Genomic DNA, 19,338 nt, shown 5'->3' with positions numbered 1-19,338 from the left:
GATGAATTTTAAAATCCCGAAAGCTTCATAAAGATTATGAAAAATATCAAGTCTTCAAGATTTATCAAAGCTATAAAATTTTAACACGTTAACTACCACAGTGGTCATTAATGACCCGAGATACTAAATTTTTTAAAATAAAATAAATTTCTTAAAAAGTTGTGTACAAAGTGAATGACATATGTAGATAACGTTGTTAGATAAAAGCACGTAAATACAATACAATATTTTGCAAAAATTATACATTATGGTGTATATATTTCAATTTTATTACAAATAAAGCATATAAAATTTGTGTGGCAGTCAACGTTTTAAATATTGAATTGTGTTCAAAGCGACTCAAATTTTCATAATACTAGAAAATTTCAAATTACTTCAAAATTAAGATTTAAAACAGTTTCCCTTACATGTTTTATGTATGAATACAATTTTCAAATGTATTGCCAATTGGGTATTAGTAATAGATAGTAACATACGGTGGCGCTTCAAATTCCCTGTCAGTATTCGATGCATACTGAACTGATCTCAATATTTCATTTAAGTTACATGCGTGTTTGCTTGTGACTTACGAAGAGACATCATGCTGTACCTGCCTAAATAACGTTTTCGGTAATGCTGCTATATTACAGCTGTAATATAAATAAGTTATGTCTAGTGATGTGATATGTCTGCGCGTTCATGATAAAGTACTCGCCCTTTGTAAATGTATTTCGGTGAGTTACATTTATGCTTGCTTCAAGTTACACTCTTCTCGTATTGCTGACTCGAAGGATTTCTTTTAAAAAAATTCGTCATCAATTGTCATGTAAGACACAATACCAATTAGACTATTTATCGTGACAACTATCGGACATTAAATTATATGAATATTTAGCTTTTAAAAAAATGAGCAAAGTTTAACTACAAATTCATTCAGATCTCGAACATACCGTAAATTTATTTATTCGCTAGTATTTTTCTAACATCTGTCTATTTTTAATTGTATTTGCGGTATTTGATAGGTTAGGAAGAACGTCCTTGAGCTCTCTTATTTCGGCAATATATAAATCATATTATTTGTGGAACTATTATATTTTATTTGAAATAATCAATTTTAAATAGAGGTTAGATATTTGTGGAAGTTTTTCATTCATAGTATATTAGAGTTCCCACGAAAATTTCATAAAAGAAACGAGATGTTAGTGAAGTAATGGAAAGAGCACTATATTTTTTAAACCTTTCAGAATTGTTCATATAAAACTTTTATATGTTAAAATGACTTTTTTTAAAGGTAAACTTTCTGAACTTTAGGTGCCAGGTGCCTAGAAAGCAGCTGGCAAGATGGGCAAGTTGTTGTCAAAAATCTTTGGCAACAAGGAGATGCGAATCCTTATGCTAGGATTGGATGCTGCTGGGAAAACTAGTATCCTTCTTACATAGATATACGCGCGCGCGCGCGCACACACACACACACACGTTTCTTTCTTTTACTTGAAACTTTATAATAAAATCCTTGTAAAAGACTAAAGAATGTTTTGAATTATATGTTTTCTTTTAACATTTCCTTAATTACATATCAGCGATACTATATAAACTTAAACTAGGGCAGTCTGTAACAACTATACCAACTGTAGGATTCAATGTAGAGACAGTTACCTATAAAAATGTTAAGTTCAATGTTTGGGTAAGTAGTAGTAATTATAAATCTTCTAAATATAGCTTGAAAAATATTCAACTCACTAAGGATAATAATTTCACTGTAGGATGTTGGTGGACAAGATAAAATACGTCCACTTTGGCGTCATTATTATACTGGAACACAAGGACTTATTTTCGTAGTAGATTGTGCTGACAGAGATCGAATAGATGAAGCACGTCAGGAGCTTCATCGAATTATAAATGATAGGGAAATGCGAGATGCTATTATTTTAATTTTTGCAAATAAACAAGATCTTCCAGATGGTATAAATCAGTGTATCTTATAAATCTTTGGTAATCGTATATTGGTCTTATATATATAATTTATTTATTTTTTCAGCAATGAAACCACATGAAATACAAGAAAAACTGGGTTTAACTAGGATACGAGATAGAAATTGGTATGTGCAGCCATCATGTGCCACAACTGGAGATGGGCTTTATGAAGGCCTTACATGGTTGACCAGTAATCATAAATTATGAGCAAATATTTATTTTTCATCAGTTAGCCACATACCAAGAATGTACGTTTGCTTTGTATTGTCATTTTTATTTATCATGTAGAGGCTCTGTAACAAAACTGATAATGATCATTATGATCCATAAGACAGAGAGCGAAAGAGAGAGAGAGAAAGAGAGAGAGATAGAGAGAGAGAGAAAGAGAGAGAGAGAAAGAGGAAATCATTTCCAATGTACTACAGCAAACGTAAAGTAACCATTAACATCAAATGGTGCGTTTCAGTAATATTAATACTATATAAATAGAAATTTATCAAAGTACCAAAAGATATAGACTTTGTTACTAACTGTTTACTAAAGTCCGTGAAAATAGTTAATACAACAATATTGATTAGATTATCACATCCAACATTTTACTATAATTTATATATATATTTGCGTACATATCCCGCATTACGGGATACTAATTATAAGAGAATACAAAAAGTTGTAAGAGCTACTTATGAGATTAAGAGATACATCCAGAAAAAGTATCTTTACAATTTGAAATTATCACTTATGCAATAGTTAATTTAAAATATCGTCCAGAATAGTTGGACATAACATTCATTCATCACTGGTTGTTATCCATGCTATGTAATATGTATCACACATAATATTTATACATATAATCCCACTGATATATGTGAGTAAACATTCAAAGCACTTACATAAATGACTTTATACAGCACAGAAATATTCCTTTGATAAATTTTTGCTATCAATCTCATTTTTAAAAAATATTCGTACTGACAGTCAGTTCTTTTTCTTTTTTTAATAATCGTCTTCCATTTGGGTCAACTTTTTATGCATATCAGTCAACCTTACTTTTTTCGAAAAAGATGAAAAGGAGAAAAAAAGTGCAACTTCTGACATTGTGTATTTTTTTGTGCTTTAACTTCGATTGAAACGCATTAGATGTACAAACGTACACTTATACATACATAAATGGAGTTGTTCTGTACGCACAAATGGTAAGCCACTGAGTTTGATACCATGAGCTCAAAAGAAAGAGAGAGAAAAAGGAAGAAAATAGAAACAATGTTACTAATAATGTAACAGCATTATATCTGCCAATATTTTTTACCAGTTAAGCGATCGGATTACACAGAACTAGAATTAGGTCACAGAGAAAAGAGCCAGACAGTGTTCTATGTGCGTCTTATTTCATTTCCTTTTGATAATAAGATGTAGAATAAGAGTGATAAACATATTTATTAATATTTGCTATTAACTAAACAAAACGAATATTTCAACATCATTCAATTCTTTCTTTTCTACAAGCTTCATATTCACATAGCGATTAAAAGTAGAGTAACGATAGTATACGTTATTCTATCGCTCTATTTCTATGTCAACATTTGATTTGCATTCCATGATATAATATAAATTAGGGTATTAGTATTTTAACAAATTGTATTACTTTACCGCAGTAATAATTAATACAAATATAATAAGTTTGTCAGATTTTTTCTCTCGGCATCCGTACCATTAATGTTAAGTATCGTATTTTGGTGAGAACTAATGTGCAAGATAAATTAGCTCATATTTAAAAGCAGTACACAAATTTTGGAAAGAAAGCAATAGGCTATTCTTTCAAGGTGTATGTGCTAGTATTGAGCAGTGCTCTATGTATATGTTTATACTCACTAATTTCGTTCGTATAAGAAGGTTTATAATATTGTGTCATATTTGTTTCTTTTAGTTGTAATTGAAAACAAAAGAAACATAACAGTTGTAACTAAAATAACTTTGTTAAAAGATAGTTATTTTTTAAAGAGAACACACACGTTTTAATATTACAAAAGAGCAAATATATTTTGGCAATAAACTTTATTTGAATAAATTAAACATTTATAATTGAATTAAATCGAATGTTGAAATTTTATTGATCATAGAATATACGTTTTATTAGTAAAATGTCCAAAGTTTGAAATGATATGAATCCTTTAAGCAGATAATACATAATTTGAAGCAAATATTTTTAGTAATTTTTCAATAACAAAGCGAGTTTTAGCTAGCAGTAATATATTTATTCATTCTTCATTCAGTGTGAAATAACAAAAGCATTTATAGTTAAGATACTGAATTTAGGTTTATAAATGAGCAGAGAGAAAAAAAAACAAGGCGTATGCGTTTGTCATTATAGTTAGGGCATACGTTTTTTAACGCAATATTAAGAAATAACATTGTCAAATAGGCTTATTGTCAAAGTAAGCATTTGGTATCATCATATTTCCATTGTTTAGTTCACACATATATGTATCAGCTACATTTTCCAACGATTTGTTTTAACAGGGGCCATTCAGAATGCAGGGCTCGATATAAAACGCTTTGGAGTAAGGAAGAAATTGGTTACTTCAATACAATTATCAGCGTTTCTTAACATTTACACTCCATGGATCGTGTTCCTTGTTTCATAAAAATTAGAAGGATAATATATAAAGGCCATATTTCATACGTAATTTAACTCCGTAGACGAAAGAACAGATAAATTTAGAGAACACAACTGTCTTTTAATCTTAAATAAATTTTACTTAAACTAGATACGATCCACATAGATAAAAAAAATTGGGAAACGCTGATCCATAATACTATTAGCCAGAGAATTCTCAATGCACCATTATTAACCAATTTTATAATTACATAGTCATTAAATAAAAAGGAATGAAACATTTTTCAGTCACATTGGAATATTATTTATGGAAGAGTATTTTTAGTTATTTCTCTATTTTGAAAATGGTAGTATAAAGCAGATTATAGATATTCATACAATGAACTAATTAATCGCTTTATATGAATTTTCAAATTGTTTAATAGCTAAAAACAAACACATTCCTCAAAACGAAGTTGAATGTTAAAATACGAATAGTAATTAGAGGTGCAATAGAATTTTTTGGTTTTTAGTACAAATAAAGGATATAAGAATATATGATAAATGTAATGCTACATTGAATACTATATAGATAAATAACAATAATTTTTACAAAATTGGAAACCGATGAATCCAGCAAAAATGTACTTGTATATTATTATTATTATTATTTGTATAATAAAGACACCTTTAAATTACAAAAGCATTCTTTCAAAATGTAAAATATATTTTTAAACAAAATAGTTATAATTGCACTTAATTTCGAAAAATAATTATTTAAATATTTACAAATTATTACAATTATCTAGTTGAAAATCTGACAATGGATTGTGTTTTTTTTTATAAGATCTATAAACTCTGGTCATAAAAATATTAAAACATAATAACTTTATAAAAACTACAATTTTTATGTGGAATAATATATATGTTTAAAAAATATTTCATATATATATATATAATTATTATATTATAAAAAGAGCTATGAAAATAAAATGAATATGAAATAAAATTATGTACACCTTGCTTTACAATGATTGAGTGAAAAGGCTCGAGACGAGCAAAAATTTTTTATCAACAGATCCAATAACATTAAATTCCTTCTTTGAGATTCAAAGTGCAGATATTTTTTTATTCAGACTTTCGACAATGCTGTAATATATCTGAATAATTAACTATATATATATATATATCATTAACATAATGTGAAAAGTTTGTAATTGTTAATTGTAATAATAATACTCTATGAATTCGATTGAAACTCTAAATTTCGATGAGATTCCTTTAGCCAATATTACTTACATTGTATTGACATATATCAGAATTAACAATTTCGTACTTTATCACATACTTTCAATTTTACGAACTAACATCTTTTTAAGAGCCCATATCGATGGATTTAATCCGTGCACTGAGTAAACGAAAGTGTCAAGAAAATTAGAGTTCTTAAATGAGCTTGCTTACTTTAGTGATATAGTAAAAGTTCCCGAATATGTACACGAAGAAAATACATCCTTTTCATTTTCCTCTTTTCAAATTATTCCTAAAAATTCGTCCTTTATGCAATTCCTATTTCGATATAATCTTGAGACGTATTATAATATATAGACCTATGCTATCTACTAGGCCGTTGTTCTTCTATGAATGCAATTAAACGCTGACGAGTTTTTTTATTATTTTGACAAGCTGAAGAAACTATACCAATTAAATGTTTCACAGAATATTCCTGCAAGATAAATAAAATACGTTAATAATAAATAAGAATATCATAGTTAGATAACATATAATCTTAAATACCTTATGTTCCCTTATCCATTCTTCCAAACTATTCTCTGGAAGATAGTAAGCTTTAATATATAATTCAACATATTCTCTGTGAGGCATTGGCCTTAAAGAAGTTAATGTCTCGAATTTCGATTTCAATTGCGTAAAATCAAGTTGCATTAGTGCTCTGCCACCATTCGAACATTTTTTAGCATTAGAAAATCTGTAATAGAGAATGGATATAAGTAAATAAGATAAAAAGATTGTTAGTAAAAAGGTAACATACCCCTCTACTAATGTATGAGTTATTAGATGTGCCACATTTTCCCAGACAGCGTTATATACATCGTCCGCTAAAGGAAGACAACTTCCGATGTTCTTCAATCTTTCATTTAATATATATATTTCCTATAAAAGAAAAAATTTCTTAAGTGCAAGTGCCAATGCAAGCGAAGTTAAAATTTTTATTTGTACTTAAAATAAATACCTGAAGTAATGCATCGATATACCCACTATGTTGAGACATAACATCAGTCACTTCCCAATTAACTTTATTCATTAAATTTAAAATATTTGAAACATCAAATGCTCGAGATGCAACCGCCATATATACCGGTTTCCTTAAATCAGTGCTCGATGCAATTGTTTGCATATAAAATTGGTGAAGGAAACCACGTTGTGGGCTAGCACCGATAAGATGTTCCAAGTATGGTTTTAAACTTTCGTATTGCCGACCTAAAAATATTAGAGATTCCACTCCTACGATACGTTCAGTCAAACCGTGAAGCTTTTCCGGTTGCGATAAATTTACAATGGAAGAGAGCTGGGGCTGTCGTACTTTATCGGAATTTAATTTAATGTTATCTTCCGTATCATTTTCACAAATGATTAAATTCTCCTTAATTCTTGCTAGAGATAGTTTCAGTTTTGGACTATATAAAGAATCACTATTTATTTGCTGTGGGAAAAAATATTATTTCTTAGCACTAAGTTAATATATTAACAGAAGAGTAACTAATAAACAAAACTTACCAAATCTGAAGTAAAGAATAAATGTACAGTATAAAAACATAACTCGTAAAACTGTATCATACTTTGTATAACCGTAACCGCGATTGATCGTAATAATCTAGACATTTGTAAATACTTTCCACAAACGCGCAATATACTTAGTGTTGTGTTTGTAACCATGGGCCCTGATTGTTTTAGTTTACACTTTTTTTTATTTGTTTTAACATGATCTGAATCATCAACGTATTCGTGTTTTAATTCATCAGGGATATCATCATCTGATTCATCCGAAAAATATTCTGGAGGATTATCCTGTTTAATACAGATTATATTTTATATTACATTGCCAATTAGTATAAGGACAATAAGATATTTCTAAATCAAACATCGTACTTCATTACTTATCAAAATATCTTCGTCCATGGTATCATCTAGACCTATAGAGAATGGCGATGACCCCCCTTCTAAATATTTCTGAATCCACTCTATACTTATAGGGCTATCATTTTCACCAACGTTAGAGTTATCAAAATTGTTCCATACTTTACAACTGTTCAGCGATGGTTTTAAACTCTTAAATTCCTGTAACTGAGTTGCCACAAAATTCGATTTTACGGGGCACAATTCCCACCCGTCGTTTTCTAAAAATATCCTGAGTTCATCTAGTCTTGATGCGTGATAATGAGAAAAATATGACAATGATTGTTTCCTTATAGATTCTTGCAGATTTTCTGACTTAAAACCACATAACTCCTCCCCAATTTCCATTAATCTGTAATTATTATTTGTTAATATAGTATACGTAAATTAATCTAAACTTATATAAAACTCTTGTAAAACATTTACCTGTTAACTATACCTAAAACTTGAACAAATTGTTCAAATTTAATGTAAGTTAAATCAGCGTTCATTAAAAATATCGAAATCTTCATTTCGACGTCATGCCATACACGAATCATACTGTTTTCTAATTTATGCTTCACATATTGTTTGCTAAAAGTCTCCTCTAAATCTTTTACATCAGCTTTAAGTTTAACTTTATTTTCTTGTGTGTTATGCCAATTTACTACCAAATAATAGGAGCTCAATATTGTCCATAATGATTTACACAATTCTGTTAGACAAATAATGCAACTTTCCCGGGGCACTGATTGACAAAGTTGTTTATATTGTCTCTTTGTATCTCCGCCCGCATACGAATGAACAGCTGCAAAAGCAGTATTGTGAATTGCAGCAGTAAAATGCATATGCAATTGATCCATTGCAGATTGAGTTTTTCTTAACAGAGTATAAGCTTCTTGAATAGACGTATATATTGTTACATCGAATTGCGTGCACATCTTTGATAGTGTAACATCCAAGGCTTCCTCTGCTTGTTCTAAAATATCCTGTAATTTTCCATTTAAAGCAGCAATACAATGGAAATGTTTATATGTCTGTGCAGCACTTTGACATTCTAAAAGTAACGAGATTGCTCTGGGATAATTTTTTTCATTTAATAACTCCTGTAATCTATCTCCTGTACGTTGCTATAAAGTATTATAATAATTAATCCATTATTGCTTCATCAAGTAAATAAATATAAGTCAAATGAGCTTACCAATGTCTTGATAGTATTTAAATTATTTAATAATTCTTCTATGATCTGCCTTTTTTGATAATTTGCTAATATTCCTAAACTAGCTGTAGTAAACTGCCTTTCAGCTAATTTTAAATCTTCTCTTCCCATTCTGCAAATTTCTAACACATCCTGTAATTGTTCTTGTATCATTAAAATTTTGTCAAACTCTTTCTTACAAGCATTCTGCTTTTGTAATATAAGTTGTAGAACTTTCTTGGAAACAACTTGATGTTGCTGTTTCAGTTTCTTGTAACATTTTTCAATTTCTTTAGATTGCAACACCTTTGGTAACTTTTCCAATTCGTGTCTACAAGGATCAAAATTATGGTCTGTATTAAAATAAATCTCTTCTATAGATTCTAATATGTCTTGATCAGGGATAGGTTCACTTTCTGTTGATTGGTCAGCTTCTGATTGTATATCATCTGATTTCTGTGATTCTGACGGATTAAGTAGATCTGGATGTAAACCCATTAATGGAATTTTGGTTGTATTCTGAATAACAATGGAAAATATAAATATACTGTATCAGTTTATCCTAGAACAGTTTTTCTCTTAAACATTAAGAAAATATTTCATTTGAAAGTTTATAAAGATACAAATGTAGTACAACATAACCTAAAGCATAACACGAATAGAGGGAAAGTTGTATTTACAATTACATTGCAATATAAGATATTTAAACGTAAAATTTTAATACAAATTTATTTACCTGCTTGTTAATAAGACCGAAAAATTTACATTTTAAGTCCTCCATACTGTAAATTTCTTCAAAATTCAGTAAAATACATTTTCATCTATTTACTCGATAGCTTGCTATTTCTATCCATTCAATTGGTATAGTAATTAATATTCGCATTTCTCAGTAATTACTTAATTAACCCCATCTTACAAGTATATCAGATCTATTGCGTATACATGCTTATACATTGCGTATACTTGAATCACATATGTATATCAATATCTTTTCAGGTTATGTTCGATATGAAGTTTCCGCGCGAATTATAGGTGTTATCAACATAGATTTTCAAATATTGCGATTTCAAACAACACTAATTCTTTCCTTCAATTTGTGGTCCTTCATTATTTCCAAACACAATAATAGCAGATATATAACTAATATTATCGTTACATGAAAAACATGAAATAATAAAGAAAGCGATTAAAAATACTAATTTATTAGATGGAGAAACTCTAAATTGTTATACGAGTTATTTAAAAATAATATATGTATATATTTATAATTTACATAGTAAACAAAAGGTTAACTTTATTTAAATATTTCAGTGGAATATCTGCTGCAATTTTATGATATTTTCTTGGAAGTAAGAAGATCTTTCATAATCAAGATTTAATACTTGTAGACTACGGAGGCTACGTTATAGTTGACCTCTTCTACTGAGGGAGATACGTAACTCCAGTTAAGAACCACGTTAAAACAGCCATTCTCAGTAAACCATATTTTGTTTTTTAAATTTCTTTTACGATCATAATTTATAACTTTTTTCTTCATAAATATAATCATTATGCACAACGTGTTTCACTTTATAACTAGAAGATACTTTGTATTTCATATTTGTATTACATAAATTATTACATATAATCTAATATAATCTTTTAAATAATAAAAGTATATAATAATTTGCCCTTTAACAAATCATGTTTGATATTGTGTATATATATATATATATATATATATATATATGTATATATATATGTATATATATATATATATATATATATATATATATGTTTGTATATATATATGTTTGTATTGTAAAAAATAAAATAAAAAATATATAAAATATTATATACATATGTGTGTGTGTGTATATATATATATGTATATATATATTATACATATATAATGTATATAATGTATAACGCATAATAATCATACAGATAAATTACATATTACACTATAGCAGGCTGAACAGTGATTTACTGTTTCACTAGTTCTTACAATCTTAATTTTGTGAAAGCCTTGTCCTTTAAATGCGCCAGAATTTTATATCTATATATAATTTATATAGATAATACAAATAAAATTTATTTAATCCATTCAAGATACGAAACAAATAATAATTAGAAATCTATTAAATTCTTTTCGTATCCCTTCTTAAATTTTCATATATGTATCTTTAATTCTACAACACGACATAGAAACTCTTAGCAAATTTCAAAGCTACGTCTGCTACTATCACGCACATAAGCGATTCGTGAAATAAAGAAGGAACGTAGGTATCAGGGTAGGAAGATTGGTTCATGGACGACGAAATTTCCAACAGTTGTTGTGGTTGCGTGTTAATTCCATTAAACGGTATTATATTCCTAAAAATTCCATGAACGTTTATATACCACGGTTCCCAAGGGTGGCAGTAGTAGTAGCCATGCTATTCTGCTGGCGTAAACGCAACGTTATAACGACGATAAACAAAAGTTACGTACGGGTACAAGGGAGTTGAAATCGATGCGACGTGATAGAAAAGGGTCGCGTAGGTGTTCCAGGGTAGAACGTTCGATCTCGCTGATTTCGATTGGCCGCGGCCAGCGAGACCTGTTATGTGATTGGTCGAACGCCTTTCTGCGTACTCCCCACCACATAGCTTGCGATTGTAAAGGGTAGTGGGGTGAGGGGGTATAACATGTAGTTGGTATGGGATGTATGGTATATGGTATATACGCAGGTGTGTTCACAGTGCTTGTGCACCCCGTGTCACGCGCCAGCCACTCGGTGTCAAAAAGAGACGGTGGGTGGCTGTGAAAATTAGAAAAAGTTAAAAGAGAGGAAGAAAGAGTGAAGCGGAATAAAGTATCCTTCTTTGCGTACGTGTATCTGTTCCATTTGAAGGGGTCAGTGTTTCGTCAATGATCGTCACTTTGATTACAGCATATCGTACGGTATCTCACAGCTGGAGAAAGAAGCGAAGAAGTCTGACTTGTTCTCTCGTTAATAGAGGGTAGTTCATCTGTGTTCCTGTACTCAGAGTTATAACCAAAAGGGAAGGTCGCGAAGTGAAACACGTTCGTCTCTTGAGAGTATAATCTAACCGTCTGTCTGCTGAGAATGGTTCAGAGGTTCTGCACTAGCGTGGCTGCGCTTAGCCTCGCCCTGAGTGCTTGCGTTATTTTCCCCCGTGCTGTCATGGCGATCGACTTAAGTCGATTTTATGGTCACTTCAATACCAAACGTACAGGTAAGCGAATAATCGTGGCCGTTTTTGGAGTTTCCTAATAATCGAGGACATATGCAACCTTGATTTTCTTAGTCAACACATTTCCTTAGAGTTATACCTTTGTTTAGTCCATAGAATTCATAGTAGTCAATAACTAGCTATATAGTTTATTTTACGTATTGTTTGCTTTATATAACTAGTTTTACAAATTTATGTATATAGAAAGATAGGTGTTATGGATCCATGTTTTCAAACACGACCGTAAAGAATTTTCGTTACCGATAACAATTGTCATATCTCAAATCGGATCATATAGTATCGCGTAACGAGAAGTAACAATAAGATATGTATATTAAAAAATTAAAAAGAGAAGATTTTGGAAGAATTCCGTTTATCCGAGCATATCAAACTATAGAACATTTCCTATGATGTTCCTTCCATCTGTCGTTATGTAGTTCCTATAATATATCTAATATTTAAAAAACCGAAGTTAAGCTTCATTGAGTTGCCTCTGTTTCCATCATATTCCATTGTTCTTTCCATAATCTAGTTTGGACACAAACCAATAATGTGCATATGTATGTTCATTACAAGATATTCTCAACCATAGCAACTACAAATTAACTTGTTCGTATAAACGAAATACGGATAAGCAGAATTCTAGCCATTTCTTCATCCTTGTATAATAGTTAGAACGATTCACAAACGTACATATAAAATAGATATCGATAGTGATCTATTTTCTCTGTAAAGTATATCTACCATTTACCCAAACTCTACAATACATACCGTGTACATTTTAATCTTGATACGACGGTCCATTGTGTCGATGGATAACAACATTGAAGTGGCAATTTGAATCCACGTGGTACATTAAGCGCATCACGATTCATCTTCGTGACACGGCCTCTGTCCGTGGTTTATTCAACGCAACGTGGTAATCGACGCCAGCAATAAGCGTTACTTTATCAATGGCAAATTCCTTTGAGCAATAAACAGCGTGAAGTTCCTCGTAGTTAACAACTTGTTGCGAACTCGAATTACGTCGTTTCTGCAACTTACAGTGGCTGCGAAAAGTATGTACATACACATTTGCACGTACCCTTATTTTTCAATAAAGCGATTTTTTATCAAGTTTTGCTGCGATCCTTAAATTTTCATATTTCAATCTTATTCATATTTCAGCAAACAGAAAGGAATTCTAATATTCTAAAAAAATGTGAAGCGAGAAATCATGCATACCAATAAGAACTTTTTCATATTTGGTTTAAATTTCGGATATCTTTTAACGTTAGAAAAATGCAATTGGGTCGAAGAACGTAAAAGAATTAGATCAATTTTAACTTTGCTACGTTCCTTCGATCATTTTCGGATTTGAATGGTTTCTTTGTATCGTAAAAATTTTTTTTAATTTCATTAAAAAATATTTCAAAAATATATACAGCTAATACACGTAATTTATTATTTTAATTTTATACTAATGTTCCTCTTGGAACGTTAGAAGACTTTCTGTTTGGATGTAAAGATTCGAAAATTGTAGCAGGGTTAAATAATACATGTTATATTGCTCGGTCAATATCAGCCGCCCTGGCAACCACCAATTATTGGTGACTATGTATGCTAATTTGGGCATTGCCACTTACAAAGTTAATGCACACGCGCACACTGACAATCATATACGCGCGTGCTCTTGTATATGATTATATGTATGTATATGTGATATTCAACACGAATCGCACGCGACATGAAACAGGCATGTACAGTTTCTCACAAAAGTATTGGAACACATTGTAAACATATTTTATGAATATATTACGAATCTTGTATTTTCTATATATATTTCTAGATTTGTTGAAATTTTACTAATGTAATCGTGATTGTCGTATCTCATTACAGTACTAATGAAATTTCAAAATGTTTTATAATATATAATATATACATAAAAATTTTCTATGGTAATTGTCCTAATACTTTTGTGAACCATTGTATCTGATGGACGCTTATGTACATGCTATAAATTCCATATATATTATACTATACAACTTATGTATCTTATGTACGTATATTACATATTTTACAAAATAAAAGTTTTATGATAGCAGGTATAAAATAGTTACAAAAATAAAAAAAATCATTATTCTTGTTATTATTATTTTAGTGATAATTCAATGTTACAGGAGATGCTTGTCGTCCTTACGAGCCATTCAAGTGTCCAGGGGACGGTATATGTATCTCGATTCAGTATCTCTGTGACGGAGCTCCCGATTGTCAAGATGGATACGACGAAGATTCACGATTATGCACAGCTGGTAAAATTTCCTGTCCCTTAATTGATTCTATTACCGTCTATACGTAACAACATTTTGATCTTGTATTCATTTGCACATATTTCTTTGTTTCCTATTTAAACATTATTTTATTTCTCTGTCTTCTCTTTTTCTCTTTTTCCATGTTCTTTTAGTATTAACAGATAAAATGTTGCTAGTTTCCCGTTAAAGAAAAGATCACAACTTTTATTAAACAGAGGAGACTAGTTCAGAGAACTCGTCTTACACAACAATGAAATAGGGACAAGGTTACGAGAAAGTTTTCATGTGGCAGAAACGTATCGAGCTTCTGGTGTATCAGACGTCTGATTTATATTCGTCCTTAACTACTGTCCGACTACCTATCTATTAGCAGACTATACGATCACTAGGTCGAATCTATTATCTTTTAAGTTCTAACATCGATTCTCTGTTCCCTAGCTATAAAGTTGTACAAGTAGAAAATGATTACTGTGATATGTAGATATAGATATAAATTTGTATAATTTGTATAGAGTTGTATATGTCGTTGAAGAAAGAACCAGGATTAATGTTAACGAACGTTACGTATATTCGTGTAATATTTGGGTAAAATGTTTTGTTGCTTGTTTTAGCAAAAAGACCACCGGTAGAGGAGACCGCTAGTTTCCTGCAGTCGTTGTTGGCAAGTCACGGTCCAAATTATCTCGAGAAATTGTTTGGGACCAAGGCACGGGATACGTTAAAGCCTCTTGGTGGCGTGAATACAGTTGCTATAGCACTTTCTGGTAATTACTATAATTCTTCTAAAGATAAATCGATCTAAAATAAATTTGGAGCATTAAATTTGAAAAAAGATAAATTCTAATTCGTAGAATCTCAGACGATCGAAGATTTTGGTGCAGCCTTGCATCTAATGCGCTCCGATTTGGAACACTTGCGCTCTGTGTTTATGGCGGTGGAGAATGGTGATTTAGGCATGTTGAAATCAATCGGTATCAAGGACTCAGAGCTGGGGGACGTGAAGTTTTTCCTGGAAAAGCTCGTCAAAACCGGTTTTCTCGACTGAATTGGCATTTTCTTGGAACGTCACGACGGAGGCGCTATAACATTGGCTGTATCGTATTACAATCGCACTATCCTATCGCTTTGAAAAATTCTTTGGCAAGTCTCCTTTGCGAAATGATCGCCGCCTACTTCTTTCCTTCTTTTTTCCATCCCTTTTCTTCTCCTCTTTCTCCATTTCAAGTTTCCTTGTCGCTTTCTTTCGGTGTCATCTTATTGCTCTCCTTACTTTTCAAAAAACACGTTGAGTGAGCACCGAGATAAGTTGGGAAGATATCTATCGTTACCGAGAGGCATGGGAGTACTGAATGTTTAAACTTTCCTTAAATGTCAAGGGTCGATGTTTGTATATCTGTGCACCTTTATCGATGCGACGTCACTCATTTTCGCGCTGCAATGGGCACGCGTTTTACTCCAATAAACGTTCTACTTTTTACACATATTACATAGAATTAAAAACGAGAAAGATAAATTGAAGAAATGATGGCAATGTTTGACGGTGAATAGGATGGTCGCGTATGGAGGCGATACGAGAGCTTTGTGATTACCAATCCCATTAATTATATATACTTTACTGGAACATTCTATTTGACGTCATGTAATCTACGATCGATACTAATTAATTGTCGCTTTGTTTCCGTGACTAACATGACGTCGTCGACATGCAATCGTCATTCGGGGCACGAAGAATCATATGAAAACGAAGAGAGGAAACATTTAGATATTTCATTTATAGATTAATTCGTTTCGTTTTAACGATATGTATGTAATATTCTAATTAGTAATTAACGATTTCAGAAAAATCAAAACTAGGAAAACGTTTTAAGATTTATTTTTGCTTTTGTAATTTCGTGCCTGGCGCAGCATACAAGAAACGAATAATTAGTGAAATTTGATTTTACTACATTGTCAGACTCCCATTCTACTCGTATTTTATTACATTACCGAAGCTGTGCTTTGGTGGCTAGTATTCGTGATATTGGAGATAATGACGTATATAAACTCATGCACGATGCAAGACCTGTCTAACGGCTGGAACACTGCATGTGTTTTTCGCTACAGAAATTTTTGTGTACAACACACACACACACACACACACACACACACACACACACACACACACACACACACACACACACACACACACACACACACACACACGTTATCTATTGCACTTCTACATGCTTATGAAACCGGATAATTACTGCTGGTTCAGTACCACATATAAAGGTCCTTCTACGGATTTCAGTTTCTCGTCGTATCGAGGTTGAGATGTTTCTAGATTTTGCAGCAGTATCTCGCCGGCTAACATTTAGATTAATTAATATTTCACAGAACATTACAAGATATACTATTACCCACAGATAAGTAAGTGAGGGACAATCAGAAAAATCTCAAATAATACCTCTTCTACTTTATACTCTAGAGAAGTTGCTTTGATACTTGAAGTACAAGGGAATGATTAGAACATGATTAAGAATCTATAAGTATCTCTTTCTATAGAGTATAATAGTTACTGTTGGTTTTACTCGAATGAAATGCTTGTATACGATTAACCCTCGTCGATACGAACCGAACGGAAATACGTAGACAAACCTGATTCGCATCTAAAGGTATTTTGTTAAACCGCTCGGTATGATTTAATCGTGTATCTTGTAATATTGTAAAACACACGCGTTTTGACATGATCTTTCGTTGATGTAATATGTAATACGGGATGATCGATGCAAAAAACCTCCAACAATCAGAAGGACTTTGAGTCGATTTTTCTACCTACATGCGATCTTTATCGACTGTTTCTGCTAGAATGCTACTGCGACACAAGATATAAATTCTGACTTCATTCAGAGAAAAATCAATGCAAAAGGACAAAAAAATTATCTCGATTAATTACGTTTTTGTTAATTTAATTTATGAGTCACGTTATAGAGGAATATAAATTTCTTGCTACGCTAACGATTGATCTTTAGTACAATATAAATATACGAATCATTTATATCAAAGAATACATACAATTATACATACATGTACATGTACACATTTATACACGTATATGTATATAAAAATCTACATATACATATATTATATCTATTTTAAACATGAGAAGCGAAGCAGGTACAAATCGAGCATCGTATCGCGTTCCTTCAGGGTATAACGCGTCCTTTACTTAAGAATATGAAGGTGACGATGATGATGATGATGACGAAGCAAGTATACAATGCTATGATGTATTAATATTTTCATTACGGTAACGCAACACAACATATCAATATAGATACATATCAGTAATCTAATTTGGAGATGAATGCCGAATTCTCTCTGGAAGCCAGTTCTCTATTTTAGTCTTTTTAAGATTTGAAAAAGTATAGGTCACGTGTTTTAACGATAAAGTTCCCTTGTGAAATTTCGAAACCATAAATACATATCAAATAAAACGGAGAACGATTAAACGTGGCTTCACTCTGGAGAGACTTCAGTATAGTGATGAAATGCATCTCTATCTATTAAGCGTAATATCTTCTAGTCAACCAATGATATATCTTCTAATTAATGATAAATAAGTCTATATATATATATAATTACGTATCAACAGAGGAGTCACTTTTATCAGATATAGTAGATATATATTATTTTGATATATAAAAGAAAAGCGAAGAAAAAATGATGAAAAGAGAGATATGTAACATTCCCTCTAGATGTCAATTACGGTCCAAAGTAGGGCCTGGACCGAAGACAAAATCCCGAGGGAAGTTTGTGTAAGCTTTAGGTATCGAGACTTCTTTTAAAGGATCAAGGCGCTTCGAATCTCCGCTTCGTGAACGCCTTGAGCCTTTCTAAACCCTCTCCTCTCCTCCTTACCCTTTTATCCTCAATTTTGACGTGTTATATTTAAGATAAGACCGTTTATCTCCGGTGGTAATTGAAATTAATAAATTCAACACGTACAATGTGCGGCGCGGTATATTTCCATCGCTTTCAAGCGACGGGCTCTAAAATGCTTGTACATGCCACGTCTTCTCTCTATTCTTTACAGCGAATAATCATCAATTTGCTTCTTCCATATGATTTAAACCAAAGACAATCCATCACGTTTCATCTGTGTTTCGTTAATAATGTATTTTAAGTACTAGATATACATATATATTTGTCATTATATCATTCTATGATATTTTTATTAATCAGTATAATACAGTTTTACTAATAGTAGTTTAATTGAATGTAGGATTTATTTTAATAAAGCATATTAGACAAATTGTAAACCATTGTAACAGAACATATCTACATAATCCGTCCATAATATTCAATTAAAAGGATTACCATATAAAATGAAAAAAGGAATGTTACATTTTCAATTAGTGCAGAGAATATTTAAAAATGAAAAAAAAGAATATTTTTTTTAATAGAGTTTTTGTTCGCAAAATATGTAACGTAGCGTGAACAAGCATTATCGGATGTTTCTGCCAGTCGATGAGGTGTACAGCGCATACACGTATACATATAATAACACCATCTTGACCATCTTAGTTATCGAGATTTAAAGAATGTGATAATGTAATAAAAAAAGAAATCACACGCCTTTGTATCTATGTTACTTTCGACTTCTGATTGTTCTACTGCCAAAGCATTCTTATTATACGGCAACTGCGACGTACCGTACACTTGTAAGCGATCTTGCTTCTTAAAGTTTTGTACTTCTATTAATTAAAACAAAATACAATGTTCTTGGAAATAAGTTCAGCGCGCGAAAATCATTAAATAAAGTAAACGTTTCTTCAGTTTTATTTCACGAAATTGAAATTGTACCTGACCACATATATATATATATCTTTCGTAATTATTGTAATCATTAAATTAATTCTATTTCTGATT

At 31.2% G+C, this 19,338-nt stretch overlaps 3 protein-coding genes across 8 annotated transcripts; 2 read left to right on the top strand and 1 right to left on the bottom strand.

Moving 5' to 3' along the window:
* The first annotated feature begins 485 nt into the window (after window positions 1-485).
* LOC132907219 (ADP-ribosylation factor 6) lies at window positions 486-5,252 on the top strand. Of its 4 annotated transcripts, XM_060960093.1 has the most exons (6): window positions 490-713; window positions 1,291-1,402; window positions 1,560-1,663; window positions 1,743-1,941; window positions 2,018-2,201; window positions 4,474-5,252. In XM_060960093.1, exons 2-5 carry the CDS (start codon window positions 1,321-1,323, stop codon window positions 2,158-2,160), a joined length of 528 nt encoding a protein of 175 aa, XP_060816076.1. In that variant the 5' UTR covers window positions 490-713; window positions 1,291-1,320; the 3' UTR covers window positions 2,161-2,201; window positions 4,474-5,252. The 4 variants fall into 4 exon arrangements, with proteins under 4 accessions (XP_060816078.1, XP_060816076.1, XP_060816077.1 ...); XM_060960095.1 differs by lacking the exon at window positions 4,474-5,252 and having other exon boundaries at window positions 486-609; window positions 2,018-3,635; XM_060960094.1 differs by lacking the exon at window positions 4,474-5,252 and having other exon boundaries at window positions 490-805; window positions 2,018-3,635.
* On the bottom strand, window positions 4,222-13,059 carry LOC132907183 (syndetin). 2 transcript variants are annotated; one of them, XM_060960025.1, is made up of 9 exons: window positions 12,908-13,059; window positions 8,922-9,437; window positions 8,168-8,850; window positions 7,715-8,093; window positions 7,343-7,633; window positions 6,798-7,268; window positions 6,597-6,718; window positions 6,344-6,533; window positions 4,222-6,272 (listed from the first exon to the last, which is right to left on the bottom strand). In XM_060960025.1, exons 1-9 carry the CDS (start codon window positions 12,959-12,961, stop codon window positions 6,162-6,164), a joined length of 2,817 nt encoding a protein of 938 aa, XP_060816008.1. In that variant the 5' UTR covers window positions 12,962-13,059; the 3' UTR covers window positions 4,222-6,161. The 2 variants fall into 2 exon arrangements, with proteins under 2 accessions (XP_060816008.1, XP_060816009.1); XM_060960026.1 differs by lacking the exon at window positions 12,908-13,059 and adding an exon at window positions 9,655-10,087.
* LOC132907217 (prohormone-4) lies at window positions 11,615-19,250 on the top strand. 2 transcript variants are annotated; one of them, XM_060960091.1, is made up of 5 exons: window positions 11,615-11,768; window positions 11,833-12,139; window positions 14,296-14,427; window positions 15,039-15,191; window positions 15,279-19,250. In XM_060960091.1, exons 2-5 carry the CDS (start codon window positions 12,010-12,012, stop codon window positions 15,470-15,472), a joined length of 609 nt encoding a protein of 202 aa, XP_060816074.1. In that variant the 5' UTR covers window positions 11,615-11,768; window positions 11,833-12,009; the 3' UTR covers window positions 15,473-19,250. The 2 variants fall into 2 exon arrangements, with proteins under 2 accessions (XP_060816074.1, XP_060816073.1); XM_060960090.1 differs by having other exon boundaries at window positions 11,615-11,795; window positions 11,900-12,139.
* Window positions 19,251-19,338: the final 88 nt, after the last annotated feature.

This window comes from Bombus pascuorum, chromosome 5, assembly GCF_905332965.1.
Source record: "Bombus pascuorum chromosome 5, iyBomPasc1.1, whole genome shotgun sequence".
NCBI lineage: Eukaryota > Metazoa > Arthropoda > Insecta > Hymenoptera > Apidae > Bombus > Bombus pascuorum.
This window is presented reverse-complemented; position numbering and strand designations above follow the sequence as displayed.

Coding starts and splice junctions, on each gene's coding strand:
- LOC132907219 (XM_060960093.1), top strand. CDS start 1,321: ATGGGCAAGTTGTTGTCAAAAATCTTTGGCAACAAGGAGATGCGAATC. Junction 1,403..1,559: donor GGATGCTGCTGGGAAAACTA/GTATCCTTCTTA, acceptor ATTACATATCAG/CGATACTATATAAACTTAAA. Junction 1,942..2,017: donor TAAACAAGATCTTCCAGATG/GTATAAATCAGT, acceptor TTATTTTTTCAG/CAATGAAACCACATGAAATA.
- LOC132907183 (XM_060960025.1), bottom strand. CDS start 12,961: ATGTTGTTATCCATCGACACAATGGACCGTCGTATCAAGATTAAAATG. Junction 6,534..6,596: donor ACTCATACATTAGTAGAGGG/GTATGTTACCTT, acceptor TCTCTATTACAG/ATTTTCTAATGCTAAAAAAT. Junction 6,273..6,343: donor AATGGATAAGGGAACATAAG/GTATTTAAGATT, acceptor TTTATCTTGCAG/GAATATTCTGTGAAACATTT.
- LOC132907217 (XM_060960091.1), top strand. CDS start 12,010: ATGGTTCAGAGGTTCTGCACTAGCGTGGCTGCGCTTAGCCTCGCCCTG. Junction 14,428..15,038: donor TTCACGATTATGCACAGCTG/GTAAAATTTCCT, acceptor TGCTTGTTTTAG/CAAAAAGACCACCGGTAGAG. Junction 15,192..15,278: donor AGTTGCTATAGCACTTTCTG/GTAATTACTATA, acceptor TCTAATTCGTAG/AATCTCAGACGATCGAAGAT.